Source organism: Agelaius tricolor, unplaced genomic scaffold (assembly GCF_023055355.1).
Source record: "Agelaius tricolor isolate 1412-34295 unplaced genomic scaffold, bAgeTri1.0.p SCAF_1, whole genome shotgun sequence".
Lineage (NCBI taxonomy): Eukaryota > Metazoa > Chordata > Aves > Passeriformes > Icteridae > Agelaius > Agelaius tricolor.
In genome coordinates, this window is record NW_027269261.1 from 4,917,437 (window position 1) to 4,942,337 (window position 24,901).

General features: G+C 54.3%; 3 protein-coding genes across 7 annotated transcripts; 2 read left to right on the plus strand and 1 right to left on the minus strand.

The window, feature by feature from the left end:
- The first annotated feature begins 8,532 nt into the window (after window positions 1-8,532).
- Window positions 8,533-15,341, plus strand: CD93 (CD93 molecule). Of its 3 annotated transcripts, none has more exons than XM_071454601.1 (4): window positions 8,533-8,595; window positions 8,716-9,036; window positions 9,139-11,054; window positions 15,016-15,341. In XM_071454601.1, exons 3-4 carry the CDS (start codon window positions 9,316-9,318, stop codon window positions 15,077-15,079), a joined length of 1,803 nt encoding a protein of 600 aa, XP_071310702.1. In that variant the 5' UTR covers window positions 8,533-8,595; window positions 8,716-9,036; window positions 9,139-9,315; the 3' UTR covers window positions 15,080-15,341. The 3 variants fall into 3 exon arrangements, with proteins under 3 accessions (XP_071310702.1, XP_071310645.1, XP_071310781.1); XM_071454544.1 differs by having other exon boundaries at window positions 8,716-9,003; XM_071454680.1 differs by lacking the exon at window positions 15,016-15,341 and having other exon boundaries at window positions 8,538-8,595; window positions 8,716-9,003; window positions 9,139-12,986.
- Window positions 15,342-15,930: 589 nt separating this feature from the next.
- THBD (thrombomodulin) lies at window positions 15,931-19,650 on the plus strand. The gene has a single exon (XM_071454795.1). The coding sequence runs from the start codon at window positions 16,160-16,162 to the stop codon at window positions 17,843-17,845; it is 1,686 nt and encodes a 561-aa protein (XP_071310896.1). The 5' UTR covers window positions 15,931-16,159; the 3' UTR covers window positions 17,846-19,650.
- A 575-nt stretch (window positions 19,651-20,225) lies between these two features.
- SSTR4 (somatostatin receptor 4) lies at window positions 20,226-22,730 on the minus strand. 3 transcript variants are annotated; one of them, XM_071455023.1, is made up of 3 exons: window positions 22,620-22,730; window positions 22,101-22,241; window positions 20,226-21,634 (listed from the first exon to the last, which is right to left on the minus strand). In XM_071455023.1, the coding sequence occupies exon 3, from the start codon at window positions 21,585-21,587 to the stop codon at window positions 20,355-20,357; it is 1,233 nt and encodes a 410-aa protein (XP_071311124.1). In that variant the 5' UTR covers window positions 21,588-21,634; window positions 22,101-22,241; window positions 22,620-22,730; the 3' UTR covers window positions 20,226-20,354. The 3 variants fall into 3 exon arrangements, with proteins under 3 accessions (XP_071311124.1, XP_071311061.1, XP_071311007.1); XM_071454960.1 differs by having other exon boundaries at window positions 22,559-22,710; XM_071454906.1 differs by lacking the exon at window positions 22,620-22,730 and having other exon boundaries at window positions 22,101-22,552.
- Between the last annotated feature and the right edge of the window lie 2,171 nt (window positions 22,731-24,901).

Sequence of the window (24,901 nt, forward strand, 5' to 3'; positions counted from 1 at the left end):
GATAACCCGGCAAGCTGGGCTGGCTCCCCGGGAAAGGTAAAACCCTTGGAATCACAACAGGGCAGGGAGCACCTGGAACATGATCCCTAATTCCTTTCCAACATGGGAATGTGATCGTAATTAACCAGTGAAACCCCATCTCGGGAGCTGGAGAATGGGTCCCAATCCATGTTTTTTTGTGGCTGTTTCCATTTTCCCAGCGCTGCACCAAAGCCTCAGAATTCCCTTTGCTCCATCCATTCCCTTTCCATAGGCAAATCCAGCATTGTATGCCCACAGCCATGACATGGAGGAGGATCCTGTGGAAGCACCAATAAATAATGCTGGAAAAGAGGGAAAAGTCCTTTTAAAACTCTGAGGAAGCATTTTCTTCCCTGTTTTCAGGGTTAAAGAAACCACCTTAGAGCTTGGTGTGGAATCAAGGGAAGATTTTCCTCCGGCTGTGATTCCCTGCCCAGCAGCCCAGGGAATTTTCACTTCGTATTCCCTTTTTTTTTCCCTTGCTGAGGCAGGGAAATTCCAGCCGAGGCAGTCCCAGCTCCGGCACATCCCTTGGCAGTAGCACCCACCTCCTGTGGAGCCGCGATAAGGAGGGAAAAGAGCAGCCTTGGGACACGTTCTCCAGCCAGAAAGCTCTGCCCAGCCTTCCCAGCCCTTATCTTTATTGCCCACATTCCTGACAATCCCAAGTTTTATTTACAGAGCTCTCATCCCCAAGGTTATGAGAAGCTCTGGCGCATCCATGGGCTGGATCCAAGGTGAGGATTGACAGCAGTGCAATTCCAGCAAAAACCATAGGATTGATCCTCCCTGCCCTGAAGGCAGCTGGGAGCAGGGAGGCAGAGCTCGGAGCCCCTGGAAAAGTGCTGATGTTTTCCTGCCTTGCTGGGACCCTCCCTGCAGGAAATTGGGCATTGTACTGGGAGCGCGGAGTTTTCCGGACAAATCCTGCCAGGATCCGTGTCCTGCTCCACCATGGGCTGGGAGCTCTTGCCTTGCCCATGGAGTGACGCTCTGGCTTCCCAAAGCAGCTCCAAGAAAACCTTGGGAGGGGGTTTAGAACCCAGTTTAAGGCAGGGATTTGATCCCTAAATTCTGTTAATCCAGCCTCTGTTCAAATGAAGTGAATCCAAAGGGAGCTGCAGGTGCTGCCCGAGCAGTGGTGACCTCTGGCTGGAATCCAGTCTGGGATTCTGGGATTCTGGGAAGATCTGGGGACATTCCCCTGGGCCACTGAGCCCTGTCCCAACACCAGAGGGATTGGGAATACATTTGGGATTGAATCCCAGCCACTTCCCAACTTCCCAGCTCACTCCCAGCTCAGTGACCCCAGATATCCCAAGGTCAGGAGCAGGGATTGATTCCCACATAAATCACCAGCACAGAGCAAAGGCCATCCCATTCCAGGAAAACCTGAGATCCTGTGATGCTGCAAAAAGGGCAGGATTTGCTTCTTCCCAGAGCCCAAGCAAGGAATTAAAACCTTGCTTGACTTTTCCTGGGAATTGTAGAGCTTGTTTTGTTTTCCCCCTTTCCCAAACTTCCCAATTCCCTAACAGTTGGTTTGCCCTGGCTCCAGCTTTTGGGATCTTGTTTTTCTATCAGTTTTCCAGTGGGGTTGATAGGAGATTATTCCTCAATCCCATTAAAAAGTAGGATCCCCCCAGCAGCCTCCAGATGTGGAGCCAGCAGCTCCTGCCTTCCTCCCATTGATTTCCCAAGCAGCCCCATTTCCTTGGATAAATAGGAGGAGGAAGAGTGAAAAGAGTTAAAGTGGACAAAACCAAGGGGAAGAAAACTTGGAGCAAAAGGAAAAGCATCTTGGAATTGCTCTGGAAATCCCACCAGGCTTTGCTCAAGACTTTTCAAGGAATCTTTTCCATGAAAAAAAGGAATTTTGGTGTTTTTCCCAATCCAAATCATGGAATTGGTGCACCAACAGCTGGGAACAGCAGAGGGCTTTTCTTCCCTCCTGTTTGCCATGGATTTTCAATCCATCTGTTCCACACAAACGGTGGGAACCAAGGTCACACTTGCCTGGGCTTAAAGAGGGTAAAATGGGAATTCTTTGGGAATTCTGTCATTCCAGCACCTCCCAGAAGGAGGTGGGATACTTCTGATCCTGCCACAGGGATTATCCTGCTGAGATAATCTTTAAATCCAACCATAAAATTCCAGTGGGAATATCCCATTTTCCTCACCTCCCAGCCACAAACTCCATCAGCAGAAAGGAAAACAGATGATTTTTCCCTCAGGATTCCCCTCCTATCCCTGGAATCATGAGTGCTACCCCATTCCCAGGGCAAATCCAAGGCCCTGCCGGAGCCTGTCCCTCTTCCTCCTCCTCTCCAAGGAGGAAGAGTTGTGGGATAGAAGGAAAAACCTGGAAAAGAGCCCAGTGTGGGAAGCAGGAATGGTGACGCTTCTGGCGGGATCAGTCTGGGCTTTGCTGGGATCGGCTCCTGCCAGGAATGACCTCGATGTTTTCAGGTGCTTCAGGCCATTTTCCTGCCAATTTTAAGGAATATTTGAACTTTCAGCTCCTCTCCCTTCTGAATTTTGGGATCTCTCCTTGGATGGAGAGAGGGGCTGGAGCGGCCACATCCCAATGTGGGGGGGCTCTGGATTTCCCGGTGGATGCCAATATTTATAATTCCCTTTTTTAAATGGAATTTATTCTGCGACATGATCCAGCAAAGGGATCCCACATTCCAAACAGGATCATCTGGGGGGAGAAGATTCTGGAAAGATCGGGATCAGGAGAACAATAATCCCAGGCTGGGCTGGGTTGGGAATGACTTTAAAGCCCATGTCATTCCCAGCCCCATTGGAAAACAAGGAATTGATTATCCTGCTTCCCCTGCAGGTTGGATTTGCCCTTTTGTGGAGCCACATCCCTGTTTTTTTGGGATGTCTTCACTTTTATCCCCCTCTCCGAGCCCATCCCACGCCGCTGCCGTGATCCCGGGAAAGCTGGGCAGGGTCTGGAGGAGCCGCTCATCCCTTTGGAGAATCCCACCCTGCTTTTCCTTCCAGTTGTTGCCGCCCTTGCCGGGCAACACCCGGCACTTCCCGAGCCTCGGGTGGGTTTCCAACCCTGCCTTTCCCTTCACATTCCAGAGCCACCTCGTTCCCAGGATTTGGCACATCAGCGGGGAAAGCGATTCAGCGCAGCTGGGCTGGGACAGCGTTAAAAAAGCGGGAGGAAAATGGGAAAACAGGGAGCAATCCAGCTGGGGGTGTTGGAAACTCTGGGATCGTGCCAGGGCTGAGTCATTCCCGGCCCTCCCAGCCTCTCCGGCCGGGAACGACATTTGGGAATGGCAGCAAATCCCGATTGGCTCAGCGCAAGGTGGAGCTGGAGCAGCCGGAGCCAGCCCAGATCCCGCTTTAACCCCATCCTTGGTCTTTGCTGCTTGCGGGAATTTGGGAAGGACTGGAAGTCTGGATTGTGCCACAAATGTGGGAATTCCAACAAGAGGGGGAGGGAACACAGGCAGGGAATTCTGTGGGATGTGCAAAGGGGGAAAATGAATATGTAATAAGAGAGCCCAGCCTCTGCTCCAGGAAAAAAAAAAAATGGATCTATGGATGCACCTTCCTTGATCGTTGTCCTAAACATCCCAAAGAAAAATGGGATTACCCAAATCCTCCATCCAGGATCCCAGTGCCTTTTCCAGACCTGCCTGTCCCCATTTCTGGGATCATGAGGCTGCATCTTAAACTGCTTCCTTTGGAATTCTCCCTCTGGCACCACGTGGGAATACAGGGATCACCTTGGATCCCCTGATCCTGATTTTAGGTGGAAATTGAGAATTCTGTTCCCCAGAGCTCTTGTGGGCAGGGAAAACCTGTTTTCAATGGGGAAAAAAGTGTGAGATAGAGGGGGAGAAAAGAAGGAATCAACTCCTCATGGATCCCCTGGAATGGTTCCTTCCCATGGTAATTCCATGTTTATTCAGGCAGCACCTGCCTATGGATACACTCCTTTTTATTTTTATTTTTATTTTTATTTTTATTTTTTATTTTTACTTTTACTTTTACTTTTACTTTTAGTTTATTTTGTATTTTAGTTTTAGTTTTAGTTTTAGTTTAAGTTTATTTTGTATTTTATTTTTAGTTTTAGTTTTAGTTTTAGGTTGTTTTTAATTTTTTTTGTTTGTTTTTTAATTTTTTAAATTTTTATTTAATCCTTGATTATTCCACCTGGAAAACCAATCCTGCCACCAAACGGGATGAGCTAAAAGAGGGAATGCCCAGCAGAAAACCCCAGTTTATGCCAAAAAACCCCTCCCAAATATCCTAAAGATGTTCCCTCTTGCCTCCAGTTTCCCACAAGGAACAGGCACACAAATCCCAGAAAAAACCACACAGGAATTCCCCATCCTTAGTGAGTTCTCCACTTTCTTTGTATTTTGGGGGAGAAAATTTCCCAATTTTCCTTTCCTTAGGCAATCCCTGTTTAGGGAGGTGAGTTGTAATTCCCTCAGGAACAGCGGGAGCTGACAAATTCCCTGATGGCTCATTCTGGATGACCAGGAAATTTGGGAATAAGAGGGAATTTTGCAGAGCTGCAGCATTTCCCCCACTCTGGCTGGTCTGAGCTCCAAATCCCAATGCAGCCCCTCCGGATGGGTTGGATTGTTTGGAGAAATCCTGGAGTTTATTTGTGTGTGTGCTCTCCAGGTGTCCTGGTGGCATTCCAACATTAATATCCCCAAATCTCCCGCTGGAATGAAGGCAGCGAATTTGGGTTGGGATTTAATCTCCGTCCTCCCCTTCATCTTCCCCCCTGCTTTTCCAGAGCTGCCCCAGAAATATTCCTTGGAGAATCTCCTGGTGAGAGGAGGGGTCCGTCCCCATGGAAGCCTCTGATTGAATTCCTGTTTTTTCCTAAACTGGCTCCATCTGGAGGAGAGGTTGTTCCCAGCCCACATTCCCACCCTGGACCACCCAGGACAGTCCAGTCAGCAATTCCAAGGCTCTGAACACATGAAAAATTCAAGAATAATAAATGGATCCCTCAGATAACAAAGGAAGAGGGAAAACATCCCTTGGAGTGAGGATTTTCCTCAGGGTGTTTGTCCTGTTCCCACTGGGATCTGAGAATCTTGTCCTTCTTGCATGGAAGGCTTCCAGACGCAAGATTCCCACTTTTCCAGCTGCTATCCAGCCTAATATTCCAGCTGTGCTCCACTCCTTCCAATTCCAGGAGAAAAGAGTTTGGGAAGAGTGCCCCACTTCTATCCCAAAGAAATTTCCAAGCATGGATCTGCTGGGGGCCAGTGGGATTTCTCCTCCCTGGAATCGCAGCGACAGCTTCCAAATGGAAACAGAAATGGAATTCCTGGTTTTAAGCACAAGGTGGGCCGGAAAAATGGGACAAAATTCAAGAATCATGTCCTGACTTGGCATCCATCAAATTCCTTGGAGCTGCTCAAAACACCTGGAGCAGCTCCCTCCCAGCTGGCAGAGACCCCATGGAGCTCCTGGAGTTTTGTCTCGGATTTTATCTGGAGAGATACAGAATTCCTGGAAGTTGGTCCAACGTTGGAAAATCGTGGACAGGATAAAGGGAGGGAAGAATCAAAAATGCCAGCATGGAGTCTGGACTCCAAGGAACCAATTCCCTGATTCCATGAAAAGGAGGGAGATGCCTGGAAGGAACAGAATATTTGGGATGGGAACTACTCCTTCCTTTCTTCATTTCCATCTAGGTGGGCATTCAGCCACTCCATGAAAAAAATCATGGAATGGTTTCAGTGGGAAGGGATCTTAGTTCCTCATCTCATTCCATGGGCAGGGACACCTCCCACTATCCCAGGGTGCTCCAAGCTGGCCTTGGAGACTTCCAGGGATGGAGCAGCCACAGCTTCTCTGGGAGTCTGTGCCAGGGCCTCCCCACCCTCCCAGGGAAGGATTTATTCCCAATATTCCATCTAAGCCTGCTCCCTGGCAGTGGGAAGCCATTCCCCTTCTCCTGTCACTCTATCCCTTGGGAATAATCTCTCCCTGCTTTCCTCCTCGTCTTCTTCAGCTCCTGGGATGCCACAATTTGATTATCCTGAAGCTGTTCTTTGCCAGGCTGAGCAATTCCAATTCTCCTAGTTTTTACTCCCAGCAGAGATGCTCCATCCCTCTGATTATTCCGGTGCCTCCTCTGGATTTGCTCCAACAGCTCCACGTCCTTCCTGTGCTGGGAGCCAGACCTGGATGCAGAATTCCAGGTGGGACTTCCCCGGAGCACAGGAGAAGGGATGTGAAAACCCAAACAAAGCAATTCCTTTTCCTGGTGCTTGGAATTCTGTTCCCATTAAACCCCTTCTAATTCCTGCTCCTCTACATTGCCCAAATTCCCAAAATTTAGTGTAACAGGAGGTCCCCCATTCCAAGAGCCTTCCCGGAGTTTCCCAACCCCGGCTCCGTGTCCTTGTGATGTCTCCAGAGGGAGCCGAGTTCCTCCAATTCTTTTCCCCCGCCCAGGTGTCCCCGACTCCGGCTCCATTGTCCCTCATCCCAGTCCTGGGATTTGCCGCCGCTGACGTCACACATTCCACGCCCCTTTCCTTCTTTAACCTCCAAGAGACACTTTTAAACCAATTCCTTAATTTTCAGCAATTCCCGATTTTTTTTTTTTATTGCTTTTAGTTAACCATATTAGATATTCCCTTTGGTGGGGGTTCCGGTCTCCAGGAGATCATTGGGATTGGATTCCTAAGGAAAATGGGGCGTTATGGATATGGTTATGTGTTCAGCCAAAGGGGGCTGGGAGAGAAAATCCTTCTAAAGTTTGGAGCCAGGACTTGGATTTTCAATGGGAACATCCAAGAAAATTTAAGGAGTGTGGAATAGTCAATAAAAATCAAAGAAGCACCAAAAATTCTCAAAAATATTCCCACGTAAGCTTGGAACATGGAGATCTTACCAAAAGTGATGGGAGGGAGCTTTCTTATCCATGAAACTCTTGGAAACAAGGATAAACCTTTATTTATTTTTTTTTTTTTAAACACCAAACCCAAACCACTGGAAAATGTTTTTAGCTTTATTTTTGCAAACATTCCATGAATATTCCATGGTTTTGAAAAGGAAGTTCTTCCCTGGGACAGGATTCCTGATTGGACATCCTACACACCCTAAGAAAGAACATTCCCATCAATTCCTTGATTATCCTGGAATGACTTTTAATATTTATATGATATTCAAATATTTTGGGATTTCCCCCAGTTTGGGAATATCCAGAGGAGCTTTACTTAAAAACTCACAGATTTTTGTCCAGGAAAACTTGGTTGGATAAAAAAGGCCAGGTTGGGCTGTGGGAAGAAGTTGTGTGTTGGAAAATTGTGGGATCAGCTGGGCGGACAAACCATGATCCATGTTTTTCCAACAGTGGGGCCATGTCCTGGGCTGGCAGCAGGGAACTGCTTCTGTGCTGAGCTCTCTCATTCCAAGCCCAAAAAATTCCCCCACTCCTGGAATTCTGGATAAATCCAATTAGAAACAGCATCCAGGTGGGGTTTCTCCCTCCCTTTTTTTTTTTTTTTTTTGGAAAGCTGTTTTTCCTCAATGCTCTGGTTTGGGAGCATTGGCTGTGGTTCCCTGAACCTTCACTCAGATGGGAGATTCCAGAAGATATCCCAGCAGTCAGGGCTTTCCCAGGAATGCTGTGCATGAGCAGGTCTGGGAATAACCCACAGTTTTTATTGGGATTTTTGGCAGTTTTTTAATTTAGGAGGGAAGTGAAGGAGCAGATTCCTGATTTTAATTTCTCTGTTGGATCACAGCCATTCCCTCAGGAATTCCAAACCCACCTAACCTGAGAAATCTTGGAATGGACAGTGGATCCATGGCTGTGCCAAGCAGGAAAAGGCTCCCCAGACTCCCAGGGTTAAATCCAGACTCCCAGGGTTAAATCCTGGATCTGCTGCTGCCGAAGTGATGCTTCAGGAGAAATCCTGGGAATGCAGGGAGGGAACTGGGATTAGCCTAGTTGTTACCACAGAGCATCCCAGCATCACTCTGGAACGGCCCATTCCAGTGGAATTGTCCCTGCCCTGGGACGGCCCATTCCAGTGGAATTGTCCCTGCCCTGCTCATGGATGAGCTTTTCCAGCCCACACCTCGAGTTCTGTGAGGAATCCTCATCCATGGGATGCCAGGACAGAGCTGCTTGGGATGGCACCGGAGCCCGCCCGAGCTTGGCTCCATCCCGGTATTCCCAGGACCTTCCCACGACCCAGCTCCTATTTCAGGGCTCTTCCATCTATTTAAGGAAAGGGGAAAATGTGCTGGAATCTTTGAGCATGCGCGGGAGAGGCCGCGTCAAATATTCCCTCTTTTTTAGAGGCTGCTATCCACAGATCCCACGGCTTTTTAGCCGGGATGTTTTCCTTCCCCTTTTAGCAACACGTGCCTGAAAAATCTCGGCCCCTATTAGGGCTTGGAAAACTCAGCTGCTGCCGGAGGGAATAAATCAAATTCTTGGAGGGGGGGGGGGGAAAAATAAGCAGGAACACCACAAAAATAAGAGCATAAAAGCAGGAACGCAGCGTGTCTTACCCAAAACTTTGGGATGGGAGCACGGAGCCGGCGGGAAAGGTGCTATAAATACATATTGTACTGTTGGCTTTTTGCAAATATTAGCGTGAATGCTGTACGTATGATGTTAAAATAGCTTTGTTTTTATTTCTGCAATTAACAAAACCTCGGACATGGCAGTGGCGGTGGCTGTGAGTGAATGAATTCTCTGTTTGGCGGGGATAACACCCAGCAGACGTGCCATGGGGACCCCGCTGCTGATACGCCAGCTATCAGCATCTGCGCCCTGAGGGAAGTACGGACCAAGGCCCCGCATTGGCAGCGATAAAGAGGAGCCCAAACCACACCCGAGGGACACGCGTGCTCTGGAGAGGCGGACCCGAGGAGAGGCCGTGCAAAACAGTTCCCGGGATATGTAAACTGCCCTGTGGATATGCACAAGGCTCTGTGAAGATGCAAAGGACCGAGGTAATGGAAAAGGTGTTTTCCATACCCCCGAAGGTGAGGGGGTGCCCTTGGCTGAGTGCCAGGATGCGCCCAGCCATAATCCTCGCTTTGCTTTGTCTCCTGCTGCCCTTTATTAAACTTTCTGCATTTTCACAGGAGAGCAAACGTGTTTCTTACAAAGGGAAGCCGGGAAGCACAACGGGGTGCACGCTACAGGAAGCCGCGGCCTCCGGTGATAAATAGGAAAGCCTGGAGCACAGGATGTGTTTCGGGAGAGCTCGGCGGGACAGCGGGATGTGACTCCGCTGGTCATTTGTCCACTTGTCCGGCGGCATGGCCACGCTCCGGCCGCTCCTGCTGCTGCTGCTGCTGCTGGCCTGGCGCTGCGGAGGGGAGGACGCGGAGGTGCTGTGCGCCGACAGCGCCTGCTACACCCTGCACCGGGATGAGAGCAACTGGAAAAGCGCCCAGGAGCGCTGCGAGGATAACGGAGGCAACCTGGCGCCAGTGGGCAGCGCGGGCGAGGCCGAGCGGCTGCGGGAGCTGCTGGCCAGCGCCGGCTGGGCCGGCCCGGCCTGGCTCGGGCTCGCCCTGCCCCGCGGTCACTGCGTGAGGCCGCAGGAGCCGCTGCGAGGCTTCTCCTGGGTGGCCGGAGGCGAGCCGGGCAACTTCTCGCAGTGGGCATCCGAGCCGGCCGTCACCTGCGTGAGCGCCCGCTGTGTGGCCCTGCGGCCGCCCGGCCCGCACGGCCCCGGCGGCTGGGCCGACCGAGCCTGCCGGAGCACGCTCCCGGCTTTCCTCTGCAAGTTCAGCTTCCAGGGAATGTGCGGGCTCCTGCCGCTGGCCGGCCGCGGCGAGGTCACCTACGCCACGCCGTTCGGGGTGCGCAGCGCCCGCCTGGCCGCCGCTCCCTTCGGCACGCTGGCCGAGGTGCAGTGCGACAGCGGCCGGGCCTCGGCCTTCGCCGTCTGCAAGGGGCCGCTGGCCGGCGGTGGCTTCGCCTGGCACCCGCCGGGTCCCCTGTGCCCGGTGGACTGCGGGCACCACAACGGGGGCTGCCAGCAGCGCTGCCTGGACGCGCCCGGCGAGCCCCCGCGCTGCGCCTGCCACCCCGGCTTCGTGCTGGCCGCCGACATGGCCTCCTGCCTTGCCGAGGATTCCTGCCATCCCAACCCCTGCCAGGGATCCTGCCGCCCGCTGCCCGGCGGCTTCGAGTGCGGCTGCGAGCCCGGCTACGCCCTGGCAGCCGACGGCCGCGGGTGCTCGGATGTGGATGAGTGCGAGTCGGGGCCGTGCCAGCACCAGTGCCACAACATTCCCGGCGGCTTCCAGTGCCTCTGCCCGCCCGGCTACCGCCCCGCGGGGCCCGCTGGCCACCACTGCCACGACGTGGACGAGTGTGCCCAGCCCCACGCGTGCCCGCAGCTCTGCATCAACATTCCCGGCTCCTTCCGCTGCGCCTGCCGGCCCGGCTTCCAGCGGCAGCCGGGGGGAGAGTCCTGCCTGGATGTGGATGAGTGCCTGCGGGATCCGTGTCCCGGCGCCTGCCGCAACTTCCCCGGCGGCTACGAGTGCCTGTGCCCGCCTGGCTCCCTCCGGGACGCGGATGGCCACGGCTGCAGCCCCGGAGAGGCGATCCCAAACAGCATCCCGCAGAGCTCCAGCATCCCACACAGCTCCAGCAGCATCCCAGAGAGCTCCACCGTCATCCCGCGGAGCTCCGGCAGCATCACACAGAGCTCCGGCAGCATCCCACAGAGCTCGGGCATCCCACAGAGCTCCAGCATCCCCCGCAGCACGCGCATCCCATGGACCACGAGCATCCCGCGTTCTCTGGGAATGCCCACCGCGGGACTGGGGGCCGGCTCGGACGAGCACAGCGCCGACGGCCCGCGGCTGCTGCTCTATTACATCGTGGGCAGCCTGGTGGCCATCCTGCTCCTGCTGGCGTTCGCCCTGGCGCTCGTGGCTTGCAGGAAAAGGGCGGCCAAGAGGGAGAAACCTCCGGCCAAAAACGCGGCCGATAATTATTGCTGGGTGCCCGAGCAGCCCGAGAGCCGCGGGGAGCGCAGGTAGGAGAGGGTTAAAAATCCCAATGAAAGGGTGGGAGGGAATGCTTTGTGCCCAAAGCGAGCTCCTCGGGCTGTTTGTTCCAGTGGGATTTGCAGTCCTGCTGCTCCAAGGGTTAACGAGAGGGGAGAGGGAATGGGGTGGAATTTGTCTCCTCAGCTCTGCTCCAAAAGGCAAATTCGGAATTGTTGGATCGCGTTCCTAAAGGAAAACTGCTCACTTGGAATTCTCCTGCAGCCCCTTGTGCACTGCTCCCTCTGGATTTGCCTCGTTCCCCTGGAAAAGGGTTTGAAGTTGGGATGGAAAAGGGTTTGAAATTGGGATGGGAAAGGGTTTGAAGCTGGGATGGAAAAGGGTTTGAAATTAGGATGGAAAAGGGTTTGAAATTAGGATGGAAAAGGGTTTGAAACTGGGATGTGCCTCAGCAGAGCTTGAACAGGCCCCTGCAGGCACAGCCAGGGTGGGGTTTTGGGGTTATGTTAAAAATCTATCACCTGAAACCAGGGAAAACTGCTCATCATGGAGCCAAGGAATGGCATAAAGGTAGGAAAAGCTGTGTTTGGAATAACCACCTCCTCATTTCCTGAGTATCCTGCCTAAATCCACTTCTAAACAGAGAAAACAATGCTCTCCTTCCCATCAGCCACATGAGAGGCTGGGCTTTTCCTGTTGGATCATTTGTTTTGGGAAGGATCCTTCCCGGCTCCAGGCTGAGCATGTTTTCCCTCTCTCCCTGTGTAAGGAACACGCTGGAATGGGAATATTTGCTGATTATTCTGTGTAAAACTTGTAACTCCCAAAAAAACTCTCTGGGCCAAGTTGCTCCCCAGGTACTTCCCAAAACTCCTTGAGCCTCTTCCAGCCTTTCCAGCGGGAATTCTGCCCAAAATCCTGAAGGGCACACCCAGCAGCACCTCCTCCATGGTTTATCCATGCTATGAAGGGCTGGAAAAGATCAGCCACGGGATTTGAAGGGTCCAGCAGGTTCCTGAAGTTTCTGTTGGAGTTATTTTGTCCCTGGAGCTGAATTGCTCCAGGAATGGGAATAGAACACAAAGGAGTTTGTGGTGGGCAGGGAGCTGCATCCTGTCATTCCATGTGCTGAGCAAAACCCTTTCCTGCTTTTTTTCTTGTCTTGGGGCTCCATTGTGAGCTGCAAACAGGAAAAATGGAGCTGATAGGAACGTTTTCCATGTGCTGCTTGAGTTGGGAGAAAGGGAGGGAATGCAGCAGCAGGATTCTCGGAAATCCTGCCGAAAATTCCCAAATCCCAAGTCAGCAGAGCATTGGAAATAGCTGGATCAATGAAGGGAATCCCATGTAATTATGCTGGATTGGGGTCTGTGGGAAGTGACAGCCTTGGGGTTTTTTATGGGATATAAGGCTATAAAAAAAAAGAAAAGAAAAGGTGAGGGTGGAACCAGAGGTGGGAAATACCTGAGGTGAGTTGTTTATTCCCCAAAAATCAAAATCCTGATTTCTGTTGCAACCTTTGTGTATTCCATTGGGGAATGATGATGGATCTAAGGGAAGACAGGAATTTGTGCCAAGGTTTACATTGGATTCTCCTTAATGGAATATTTCCTGCTGTAGCATCCTCCCTCCTGGTGCAATTCCACCTGGATCCAGCCTCATGTCTCTCATTTTTCCTGCCACATCTTGATCCGTGGCCTCCTTAGGGAGTTGTCCAGGGACTGGTGAGTCCCACAAGTTGGAGCAGGATAATTTGGTGCCCTGTCTTCCACAGGAGATGGGATGTTCATCCTGCTCCTTGGAATTTTTTGTTGTGCATGAGTGTTTTGCTTTCTCAGAATGAAACTCTTGGATTTACAGGATAAAGTTATCCCAACACCTCTCTCTGGATGAAATTCCAAGAAAACCTGAATAAAAATGTGTTTGCAGTGGGTTTTAATAAAGATATTCCTAAAAATCCATGGTCTGGTACTCCTAATCTTTGTGTTCCCCACGGTGGGTGGGTGGTGATCCCAAATCCTTTCCTAGGGCTTTTTCCATGATCTCAGCCTTTCCCAGGATCTGTGCTCCTGGGCAGGGGCCATTCCCTTCATCCCTGCTGAGGCCATGGGGTGGGAGCACTGGGATGGGCTGTGTTGGATCCCAATACCACAAGGAAGGTCCTAAATCCACGAGGAAGGTCCTAAACCCATAAAAAAAGGTCCCAAAGCCACAAGAAAAGCCCTAAATCCATGTACAGGGTCCCAAACCCACAAGCAAGGCCCTAAAGCCAGGAGGAAGGGCCCAAGTCCATGAGCTAGATCCTAGTCCCATGACCAAGTTCCTAAAACCACAAGGAAGCCCCATGAGGAAGGACCTCAACCCACGGGCAAGGTCCCAAGACCATGACCAAGTTCCTAAAACTGTGAGCAAGGCCCCAATCCCATGACCATGTTCTCAATCCCACGTCCAAGGTCCTGATTCCATGGCCAAGGTCCCAGTCTGACAACCAAGGTCCTGATTCCATGGCCAAGGTCCCAATCCCACAACCAAGATTCCAATTCCATGGCCAAGGTCCCAATCCCATAACCAAGGTCCTGAGTCCATGGCCAAGGTCCCAATCCCATAACCAAGGTCCTGAGTCCATGGCCAAGGTCCCAATCCCATAACCAAAGTCCTGATTCCATGACCAAGGTCCTGATCCCATGGCCATAGTCCTAATTCCATGGCCAAGGTCCCAATCCCACAACCAAGGTTCCAATCCCATGACCAAGGCCCTAATCCCATGACCAAGATCCCAAATCCACATGCAGTCCCTTTGATTTCAGCACCTCTCTGCGCGAGGGCTTTTTCGGGATCAAATAATAGGACAGACCCCTTTTAGATCCTATTATCCCATGATATTTCATATTATTTTACATTCCATTGCTTTCCATTCCTTCATGGCCAATTGCCAGCATTCCAACAGAGCAACCTCATCCCAAAACCCTGCAAAGAAGCCAAAAATTCCCCCCCTTGTTGACGTAAACTCCCGGATTCGGGGGGTCAGGACAAGCATTCCAAGTGCCCGCTCCGAGCAGAGTGACAGGGACAGCCGGGATGAGTCAGAGCCAAAGGGAAAGGCAGGGAAAACATGATTAATGGGACTGGGGAAGAGGAAAAGCAGCCTGTCAGCAGGCAGGGCAGTGCTGGCACCCTGACTCAGCCTGCAGAGCAGTGGGATAAAAGGGAATTATGAAAGCGTGATTAATCCCATTCCTCCCACCCCATCCCGATTATCTTTTAGGGACAAAACTTGTCAGTCGGGCAAGGCCAGCGAAGTGGGATCATTGTTTGGGAAGGCTCTGTTTTTTCCTGGAAAAAACCTTGACAAGGAATTTTTTATCTGGGTTTGCAGTTACTGAAAAAAAAAATAACAGCAGGAGCAGAAATTTATTGTTTTGGGTTTTTTTTTTTATCTCCACCACGTTCTGTTTTCCTTCTTTTCCTGTGGTTTGCCAGGATGTTTTCCTCCTTCTCTAGGTGGTTTTCTCCAGAAAACAGAAGCAGAAGTAAAAGGAGAAGTGGAGGAGGAATTGGAAATAGTGAAGTGAAAATTGTGGGAGCAACAGGTGTTCCTAAAGCCAGTAAAGGTCAGAGTTATCCAGCTCCCAGGAGATTTCTGGGAATGATCCTGCTTGGATAAATTCTTTGTTCCAAGCTCCTCCATGGGCACTTTCTCCTTGAGGTTCATGCCTGCTGCTGGAATTAAATTCCATGGACATTTTTTTTTCAATATTTGGGGCAGATCCGAAACGTCCAATGGGATTAAAGAATAGTTGTTTATGTTTATGTTTATGTTTATGTTTACGTTTATGTTTATGTTTATGTTATGTTTATGTTTATGTCTATGTTTATGTCTATGGCTATATCTATGTTTATTTTTAATAATAATAATAATAATAATAATAATAATAATAATAATAATAATAATAATAATAATAATAATCCAAACTTCCCTTTTCCCCACAGCCTCATGGGATTTACAGGAAGCACCCAGGGATGTGAGAGGACAAAACAAACCCCGAGGGTTTAAGAAAGGACAAACAAAGTTCAATAAAGTTCACTAGAATTTAATAAAGAAACTTCCTTGCCATGATCCGAGGAAATTAGGATTTGCTGCTCATCCCAAAGGCCAATTGCAGTGCCCGGGGCTGTTGGAATTCCATGCAAAAACCAGCCTTTTTGTGGAGTGGAGAAGCTTGGAACATTTAGGTTGCATTTTTAGGTCGCTCTTGGCTCTGTTCTGGCAGCAGAGGGGGATCCCCCAAGGATAAACTGATGGAATGGGATATCCATTCAGAGGTGTCTGTGGGGAATAGGGGGGATAGGAAGAAAGGTCATAATAATGCTTAATAATAATAATAATAATAATAATACCAAATAGTAGAACTATATAAATTATATATAACTGTAGATAGAAACACATAATTATATGTTAATTTTCTATTAAAGAAGTTTTCCTTAATTAAACCTAAACCGCTCCCCTTCATCCCGTTCATTATTCCCCGGGAGCAGATCCCGATTCCACCTGACTCCACCCTCCTGTCGGGGATTGCCGAGAGGGAGAAGGTCCCCCCTGGAGCCTCCTTTTCCCCGGGCTGAGCCCCTCTCCCAGCTCCCTCCTGGTGCTGCCGCCCCTTCCCGGCTTCATTCCCATGTCTGGACACAGAGATGCTCTGTGCTGGATCCAGAGCTGGACGCAGGGCTTGAGCTGTGCCCTCCGCAGTCCGCTGTGACAGCAACTGAGTGACTGACAATTCCCAGCGGGGTGACAATTCCCAGCGGGGTGACAATTCCCGGTGGGCGCTGCTCCCACCCCGACGCCCTCTCCTGCCATGTGAAATCCCGCTGCCGTCTCCCCCTTTTCCCGAGGCTCACCCTGTTTTCCCCGGCTCCCGCGGGACGCCCCGGCCGCTGCCGCTCCCCCCGCGCAGCCGGGCGGGCCCCGCCGGGGCGGAGCCGCCGGGAGGATGCGGGAGGGGGCCCGGGGCGGCGGGGCGGGGGCGGGGGCAGCGCCCGCCCGGGATTCACCGCCGCGCTCCCTCCCGGCCCCGCGGGCGCTTCCTTCCCCCGCCGGGGCCGCTATAAAGGGGGCGGCCGGGAGGAGCGGGCCATGCTCAGCTCGGGGCGCCGCCGGCCGCCCCCTCCGCGGGACATGCGGCCGCCGCTGCTGCCGCCGCCGCTGCTGCTGCTGCTGCTGCTGCTGCTGGGGACGGTGGCGCTGGCACAGCCGCGGGACCTGTCCCCCGCGGGCGCGCAGTGCCTGGAGCACGAGTGTTTCGCCGTGTTCTGGGCGTCCCGCTCCTTCTCCGCCGCCAGCGAGGGCTGCGAGCGGGGCGGGGGACACCTCATGACCGTGCGCTCCACCGTGGCCGAGGAGGCGATCGCGCTGCTGCTCCAGAACCGCGAGGGGCGGCTCTGGCTCGGGCTGTCGCTGTCGCCCTCCTTGTCCTGCACCGACCTCAGCCGGCGGCTCCGCGGTTTCCGCTGGGTCACCGGCGACCGCAGCACCGATTACACCAACTGGGCGCCGTCGGGGCAGCGCTGCGGCGAACGCTGCGTGACCGTGTCCCGGGAGCTGCGCTGGGAGGAGCGGAGCTGCGAGGAGCCGGCCGACGGCTTCCTCTGCCAGTACAGCTACGGAGGCAGCTGTCCCCGCCTGGCCACCCAGCGCGGCGTCCCCGTCACCTACACCACCCCTTTCGGCGCCCGCGGAGCGGACTTCCTGGCGCTGCCTCCGGGCAGCGTGGCGGACATCGCTGACCTCGGGCTGCGGCTGCGCTGCGAGGACGGGGACGGCGCGGGGCCGCGCTGGGGCCGCGACACGCCGGGAGCGTGGCCGTGCGAGCTGGGCGGCGGGGGCTGCGCGGGGACGTGCGCGGAGGAGCGCGGGCGGCCGCGCTGCTCCTGCTCCGAGGGCGCGGTGCTGGCGCCGGACGGGCGCGGGTGCCGCTCGCCGTGCGAGGGCGCGCAGTGCCAGCACCACTGCGTGGTGGCCGACGGCTCCTTCGTGTGCATGTGCTCCGTCGGGTACCAGCTGGCGGCCGACGGCGTCAGCTGCGAGGACATCGACGACTGCGCCAGCGAGCCCGGCCCGTGCGAGCAGAAGTGCGAGAACACCAAGGGCGGCTTCGAGTGCCGGTGCCACAAAGGCTACAGGATGGTGGGCGGGCGCTGCCAGCGCCTGCCGCCCTGCTGGAATCTGTCGTGCCAGCAGCGCTGCGAGGAGCTGCCCGACGGCGACCGCTGCGGCTGCCACCCCGGCTACGCCGTGCACCCGCAGGATCCCTCCCGCTGCCTCCCGCACTGTAACACCACCGAGTGCCCAGCCCTGTGCGAAATCGACGGGAAGTGCAAGTGTCCCGAGGGCTTCATACTGGACGAGGACGACAACCTGTGCATCGACGTGGATGAGTGCGACAGCGGCCACTGCGAGTTCAACTGCACCAACACCCCCGGGAGCTTCCAGTGCCACTGTCCCCACGGCCACCCCCTGAGCGGCATCGACTGCATCCCCTTCCTGGACGGGGATGGCGACGAAACGTCCTCGGGGGATCTGGAGCTGGAACCGCACACGCCCGTCCCCAGCCGGCCCCCGCCGAAAGCGGAGCCGCTGCACCCCGGGGTGCTGGTGGGCATCGCCGGGGGTGCCCTGCTGAGCCTCCTGGCCCTGGCCGCTCTGGGATTCTACCTGGCCAGGAAGCGCTGCCGCTCCCACGGCTCCATGGATTACAAGTACAGCGGCCCCCACGAGAAGGAGCTGGGACTTCAGCCCGTCCCCTCCGCACAGAAGCCGTAGGGACAGCGGGCAGGACGGACGGACAGACATTGGACACTGGGAGGCCGAACTGGGTGACATTTATCCGCCGCTACCCTGCCCCCCACCCCGCCCTTTCGCGCCCCGGCTGGAATTTTTGAATGATAACTCGGGAAAAGCTGTGATCACATCACTCCCAGAAATACCCGCTGCTTCCCAGCCGGCTCTTGGAATGCCGGCGTAGGAGAGCGGGGACAGCAGAACACCCCGAGGCTGCTCCGCTCCTGCTCCTTGTTCCCGCTTCCTTGGCGTTCAGCTCTCCTTTTCCCGAGCCGGCGGTCGGGAAAACCGCAAGGAAAAATCCAGGAGGGACGGCTCCGTGTGCAAGTGACTCTAAATCCGTGGGATGAGGGCACGGTGTGACCAAGGCGGGGGCTTTGGAAGGACTCCTTGACCGAAATCCCCCTCCCCCGGGCTGGATATTTTTCCCGAGCTGGGAAGCTCCTGCTTTTATTTGGGATGGGGTTTGTTTGTTTTAAGCTGAGGGAAGGAGGAGCAAAGATGTGGGGAGCACTTGTCACCTTAAGCCACTGGTGACAGCAGGGACCCGGCTCGGTGGGACTGAAATTCCTGATTCCCATTCCCTCTCCTTATTTTTTTGCGGGATGTGGAGGTTAAACAGGGACACGAAGGCTGCTGGGGTGAATTTTGTAGGAAAGGTTTGTGGTGCTGCAGAGCCACATCCAGGTCCCTCCATGACTTTCCGCTGTTGTTGCTTTAAACTCGATTGTTGGATTTTGGATTTGGATTTGACCCCTGCTACCCACAGGGATTTTCCCTGTTCCCTCGTGCAGGGCTGACTCTAGCCCGAGGCAAAACATTCCCAGGGGGCGGGATTCCAGCGCGCCGCTCATTCCCAGCCACGGCCTGGGGGGAGAATTCTGAGAAGAATCTGGTTTTCCAGCTCCATCCTTCCCTGGGGAGCCAAAGGGGGGGTCCTGCTCCGGCTGCTGTCCGAGCGGCCACTGGCAGCTTTATGCCCGTGAAATATTATCCCAGAGAAGTTTTGGAAGCCTGGGATCAGAACAGAGGGGTTCTGTTCCCCCACATTCCCCCCTCCCACCCTATGAACTTCCCAGCACTCAGCATCCCCCCTGGAATGCTAAACCTCCACTGCAAATTCCCAGGAAAATCAAAATGAGGCATTTGTAGGAATTGTGGTTTTCCTAAAAGGTCGTTATCCTGAAGGCTGCGTAACTGAGGGTCCATGAATCCCTGGGGATGGATTAAAGTGAAACCACATGGAGTGAGGGCTGTAAGTCTGTGTATGTGCCAGGTTTATTTTAGGACAGTTTGGCTGCAGTGGGAAGGAGGGAGCTGTTGTGATTATCCATAATTATCCAGAAAGAGATATCAAAATATAAAGGTGTCACTTGGGAAAATATCCAAGGAAAAGGAAGGGAAAGAGAGGATAAGGTTTGAGAGAGGAAAGAATTTGCTGAGGCATCATCTCATATGCAGGATCTGCTTCCCATGGATCTTTCCTTGTTATCCAGCTCAAACCCCTGCTCGTTCCTGGGTGGATCCAAGGTTTTGCCACCACACCCCCAAAATCTCCTCCTCCCCCCATATCTCATATTCCCACTGCGGAGTTTTATCTTATCACAAATTCCTTCCTTACGGTGCATCGTGCATCGGAGTCCTGAATTCCCAGCACTCCCTGTTTTATCCTCTCCCCGGGCCCATTTGTAAATCCTTATTTATTTATTGGAATTTTACCCTGTCTGATGGAATTGTCTCATGGAGATCCTGTGTGGACACCAATAAAGTTTTGCCAGTCTGGTTTAGAGGAACTGCTCAGGGCCTGTTCTTTCTCCCCTTCCCAAAAATCCCTCCAGAAATCCAGGAAAACCCAGGAGCATTCAGGGCAGCACAGGGATGAAAATGTTCCCGGCTGGTTACTTCCCCAGTGGGATTAAAATGGAAGGAATGAGCCATGAATAATGGACAACACCGATCCCATTCCAAGGACAAAGTTGCACCCCAAATAAAGCTGGAAGTGGCTCACTCCATGGGCCCTCCATGTGCTGTTCCTCACCCTGGGGTTCCAAGCCCACCAAAATCTGGTTATCCTGGTTTATTGGTTTTTTTGGTGGAAATCTGGTCCTGGGTGTGATAAAATCCTGGGAATTTTGGGTAGGGAGATGTGTACGATGGGATCTCATTCTGCTGTAGATGCAGCAGAGCTGATGGGCTTTGGGATTTTTCCCGATGTCTCCCTGTCTCTTGGGAAGAAATGGGAATTTATCATTTATCAATCAGGAGGGCCATGTGCTCCTGATTAACACTTTGGGATCCTCCCCATCCCTGCTGAAAGCTCCTGGATGCCGGAATAACAGCAATAACCACTCAATCCATGGAATTTGCTCCATCCCAGGCCAGTCTTATGGCTTTTTATTTCGGAGAGCGGTGCAGCGCACCCGCCAGTCGGACCCGGCACCGCGGGCCCTCTCCATCCAGCATCCCCTTTCACCCCCGATTTTGGGGCCCCCTAGAAGGGGGTGGTTTTGGGGAGGAGGGCCCCGGGCGCGCAGCAGGGCTGGGGGCGCAGGGGGTCCTGCTGGCAGGGCAGGGGGGGACACACGCAGCCCTTGGCGTCCCCGCGGGGCGCGGCGCAGTAATCCAGCGGCTCCTCCTCGTCCTCGCTGTCCGCCCCGTCCCCGTCGGCGGCGCGGCAGCAGCACAGGCCGGCGTCGCGGCAGCGGCGCAGCACGCCGTGGAAGGAGTTGCGGAAATTCTCGGAGAGCAATCCATAGAGGATGGGGTTGGCGCAGCTGTTGGAGTAGCTGAGCAGCAGCGAGGCGTTGTGCGCGCTGGCGTCCAGGCGGCCGGGCAGCAGCAGCTCCAGCAGCTGCACCACGTAGAAGGGCAGCCAGCACACCACGAACATGGCCACCACGGTGACCACCAGCCGCGTCAGCTTGCCCTCGGAGCGCCGCCGCTGCTGCCAGCCCACGCCCTGCGCCACCACGCGCATCTTGCCGGCCAGCAGCAGGTAGCACAGCGCCATGGCCACCACGGGCAGCACGAAGCCCAGCGCGCTGCTGTACACCACGAAGGCGGCCGCCCACGCCGGGCTGGGCCACAGCAGGTCGCAGGCCACGGCGCGGCCATCGCGGGTGACCGCCGTGCCGGCGAACACCGGGATGGGCGAGGCCACCAGCAGCGCCAGCAGCCACACGCCGCCATTGACCAGCTTGGCGACGCGCGGGCGGCGGTAGGAGGCGGCGCGCAGCGGGTGCACCACGGCGATGTAGCGGTCCAGGCTGAGCACAGTGAGGCAGAAGACGCTGCTGAACATGTTGAGGCCGTCCACGCCCAGCACGGTCCGGCAGAGCGCCCGGCCAAAGGGCCAGCGCCGCAGCGCCGCCGCCGTGGCCACGAAGGGCACGCTGAGCATGAAGAGCTCGTCAGCGATGGCCAGGTTGAGCAGGTAGATGTTGGTGGCCGTCTTCATCTTGGCGTAGCGCAGGATGACGAAGATGACGAGCGCGTTGCCCAGCAGCCCCAGCAGGCACACCAGGCCGTAGATGCACTGCAGCACCACCATGCCCGCGATCTCCGCCGCGCTCCCGCCACGCTCCGGCGCTCCCGGGGGCCGGCTGGCATCTCCCACTGCCGCTGCCACTGTGCTGCTGTTGGGGGGCGGCTCAGAGCCGGCCCAGCTGGAAACGCTCCAGAGGGGGATTCCGGCTGCCAGGAGCTGCTCGCCGTCCGTGCTCATGGCGGGAGGTGATCCATGGACGGGAGAGCAGCGGCGATGGGGTCAACCTGCGGGCGGGGCACAGGGGTGAGGGCTGTGGGGCGCAGAAATCCCAGTGGCCACGTTCCCCTTGGATTGGGAACCTCCATCCACCACCCCCTGACTCCCTCCATCAATCCCCTTCCTGCCTGGACACCTCCGTGTCATTCCTCAGGCCGGAGGATCCTGGTTTTTTGGGATCTCAGAGGCTGTGGGGTGGGGTGGGAATTAACCCTCCGTGGGGCTCCTCAAACCAGGTGGGATGGCCTGGGAATCCCAACCTGGTCCAGGAATCAATCCCAACCTGGCCCAGGAATTAATCCCAACCAGGCTCGGCAACCAATCCCAACCTGGCCTAGGAATCAATCCCAGCTCGGCCTGGGAATCAATCCCAACCCTGCCTGGGAATCAACGCCATCCACCTTAAGGAGCCCCTGCAAATCTCGAGGATTTCATTCACCCTGCCAAGGAGAAAGTCCGCCGGGAATATTTTACCTTTCAGTATTCCAGGGATTGAAGGAGCCTCACGACTTCCTGCCGTGGGGAAGAAGCCGCTGTGGGAAGATGCTCCGGTGGGATCCGTCGCCAACGGAAAGTCCTACTTGACCTGGATCAGATGACCGGGAAGATCCGGACCTTTTAAAGTGAAAGACAAAGCAGGGATGGACCCGCAGGATCTTCCCCCTCTCCCGCATCCCTATGCCGCAGGCATCGGCTTTCCGTGAAAAAATAAACGCGGCGCAACTTTCTGCTCCAGGATTTCCTCTGGAAAACAGCGCAGCGCCCTCCGCCCTTCTCCCGCCGGGCTGCGCTGTCCTGCGGCTCCCGGCCGGAGCATTCCCGCTCCAGCGGCTCCTTCCCGGCGCTGCGGAGGGCGGGATCCGCAGCCCGAACCCCCCCTCCGCCCGCATCCCAAATCCCGAATCCCAAATCCCGCATCCCAAATCCCGCACCCCGCCCTCGCATCCCCCCGTGGCTCCGGGGAGAGGCAGGAGATGGAGAAGGAATGGTTGCCTTGGCAACGCATCCCTCATCCCGCATTCCTGCCGCGCATTCCCGCCTTCCCAGCGCTGCAGGGCCCCCGGATCCTTCCCGCGAGAGCCCTTTCCCTGCGGCACCGCATCCCAGGATTCCGCGTTTGGAGAGGTGAGGGCCAGCCCGGCCTGGCCCCACATCCCAACCCACCGGGAATTCCACCCCATTCCGCAGTCTGTGCTGGAACTGAGGGTGCAAGAAGTAAAAATAGGAGGAAATTCCATCTTTTTTGGTGTTTTTTTTTTTTGTTGTTGTTGTTGTTTTTTTGGGTTTTTTTTTTAATCCGTTGCTGGATTTGGGGTTTTTTTTGGATGGGAGGGATCCAGGGAATCTTATCCCTGGCATCAGCTCAGCCCAGATCATGGAATCATAGAATCGTGGAATTCCATAGAATCACGGAATTGTGGAATCAAAGAGTAATAGCGTCATGGAATAAAGGGATCACTGAGGTTGGAAAAGCCCTCTAAAATAATGGAATCCAGTGTTAACCCAGCACTGATCCAGGTCCCCCAGTGTCACATCCACGTGAATTTAGATCCCTCCTGGAATAAGGAGTCCACCACTGCCCTGGGAGAGAAATTTTCCTGATATCCAACCTAAACGTCCCCTGAGGCCGTTCCCTTTTATCCCATCTTTTGTTCCCTGGGAGCAGAGCCCAGTTCCCACCTAATTCCCATCACAGACTTGTAGGGAATGAAATTCCCCCAGATCCTCCTTTTTTCCAACATTCCCTTCCCCCTCAGCTCCTCCTTATCTGATTTATCCCAACCCTGGCCAGGAAGCGATGAAGCAAACTTGCCTCAGTCATCCCAAAATCACAGCACTGGGAATTTTTGGGAATTTGGAGCTGGCTGAATGAGCCCATTTTGGGGCCCTACTGCCAGGATGGAAATAGGGATAAACGTCCATGTGATACTCCTGGGAATGTGCCTGGAAATCCTGGGAAAACAGGTGGATTTTCTCCTTACTGCTTAAATCTGTGACCGTGGTTAATGGTGCAGCTGGCACTGATCCTGCTGGGAATATCCAGGATCCAGGGAGTGCCGGCATCCCATCTCCACTCCCAATTCCATGGGGTGTTCCAGTGGGATAAAGGGCAATGGGATCCCACAGTGCTGACACAGAAATTCCCGGGTGCCAGCTCAGGAGCTCTGGGCGTTCCCGTTGCAGCAGGAGACCGGAAAACATGGAATTAAACAATGGAAGCGGCCACGGATTCCATGGGCCCCCTCCACCTCCTGGAGCAACAGGAAACCTTTAAATGCTCCTTTACTGTAAAGGAGGAAACTCCGCCATGGATTTGAGCCACAAGGTGGTCCCAGAATTCCATGGAAAGATCTGGACTGGGAGGAGCAGGAATAACTTTGGCTCCAGGGGGACAATTCCAGGTGATTGGAGCCTCGCTGTGGGATAAGGATGCCCTGATTAGGAAGTCTCGGCTTTCTTCCCATTTCAGGAGCATCCATAAAATCCTGGGATATCCCCGGTAGGAAGGGACAAAGAGCCCAACTCCTAAAAATCCTGGGATTCTCCTCAATCCCACCCTCAGGAGCTGCCCCAGATCCCAACCTTGGAGCCTGCTCTGGTGGCAAGGGAAAAGCGGAATTTGCTCGGTGCATCCCAAGGAATGTGTGGATCTTGGGATCAGCAGTTCTGGGATTTTAAAATCCGGGGTTCGTAGGGAGCGTCTAAGTCAAGGAATTCCAGGGAAACCATCCTGGGGTTTAGTGGAATGTGTTTTTCCTGATGTCCAAGGGAATTGTTCAGCTCTCCTTATCCTGGAATCCAGTTAATTTTCCTTTTTTTTTTCCCATTATCCCTGTCCAGGGATCCCTGTCCCGCTCTCTCACCGGGGCTGGGTCCCAAAGACTTGGAAAAGTGGGAAAAGTGGAGAGGAGCCTGTGGTTCTGGGAATTAATGAACCCCTGAATGGGGTGGAATTTTCCTGGAGAAATTCCCATTTAAAGGGTCCCGTTCCCCTTTTCCAGGTAAATCCCCTATGGAATCCGTTTTCCTCCCCTTGGATCTTCCCTGAGCCTCCAACAATTCGGAATTAACGAATTCCACACAATCCCAGAATATTCGGAAGGGATCCTGAAAGACACGATGTTCCAGCCCCACTTCCATGGGCTGCTCCCAAATTTCCCCGCCTCCTCCCCCCCTCCTCCCTCCTTCCCGATTTTCCCGAGGAAAGCCCGACACATGGAGATTTGCTGCCCTCTCCTGGGAGCCGCCAAATCCTGGGATTTGGGATGCTTGGA

What these genes read in the sequence shown, in the direction of transcription:
- SSTR4 (XM_071455023.1), bottom strand. Translation starts at nt 21,587, where the DNA reads ATGAGCACGGACGGCGAGCAGCTCCTGGCAGCCGGAATCCCCCTCTGG.
- CD93 (XM_071454601.1), top strand. Translation starts at nt 9,316, where the DNA reads ATGGCCACGCTCCGGCCGCTCCTGCTGCTGCTGCTGCTGCTGGCCTGG. An exon ending in GAGAGCCGCGGGGAGCGCAG is followed by an intron (nt 11,055 to 15,015) that starts GTAGGAGAGGGT and finishes TTTTCCCCACAG; the next exon opens with CCTCATGGGATTTACAGGAA.
- THBD (XM_071454795.1), top strand. Translation starts at nt 16,160, where the DNA reads ATGCTCAGCTCGGGGCGCCGCCGGCCGCCCCCTCCGCGGGACATGCGG.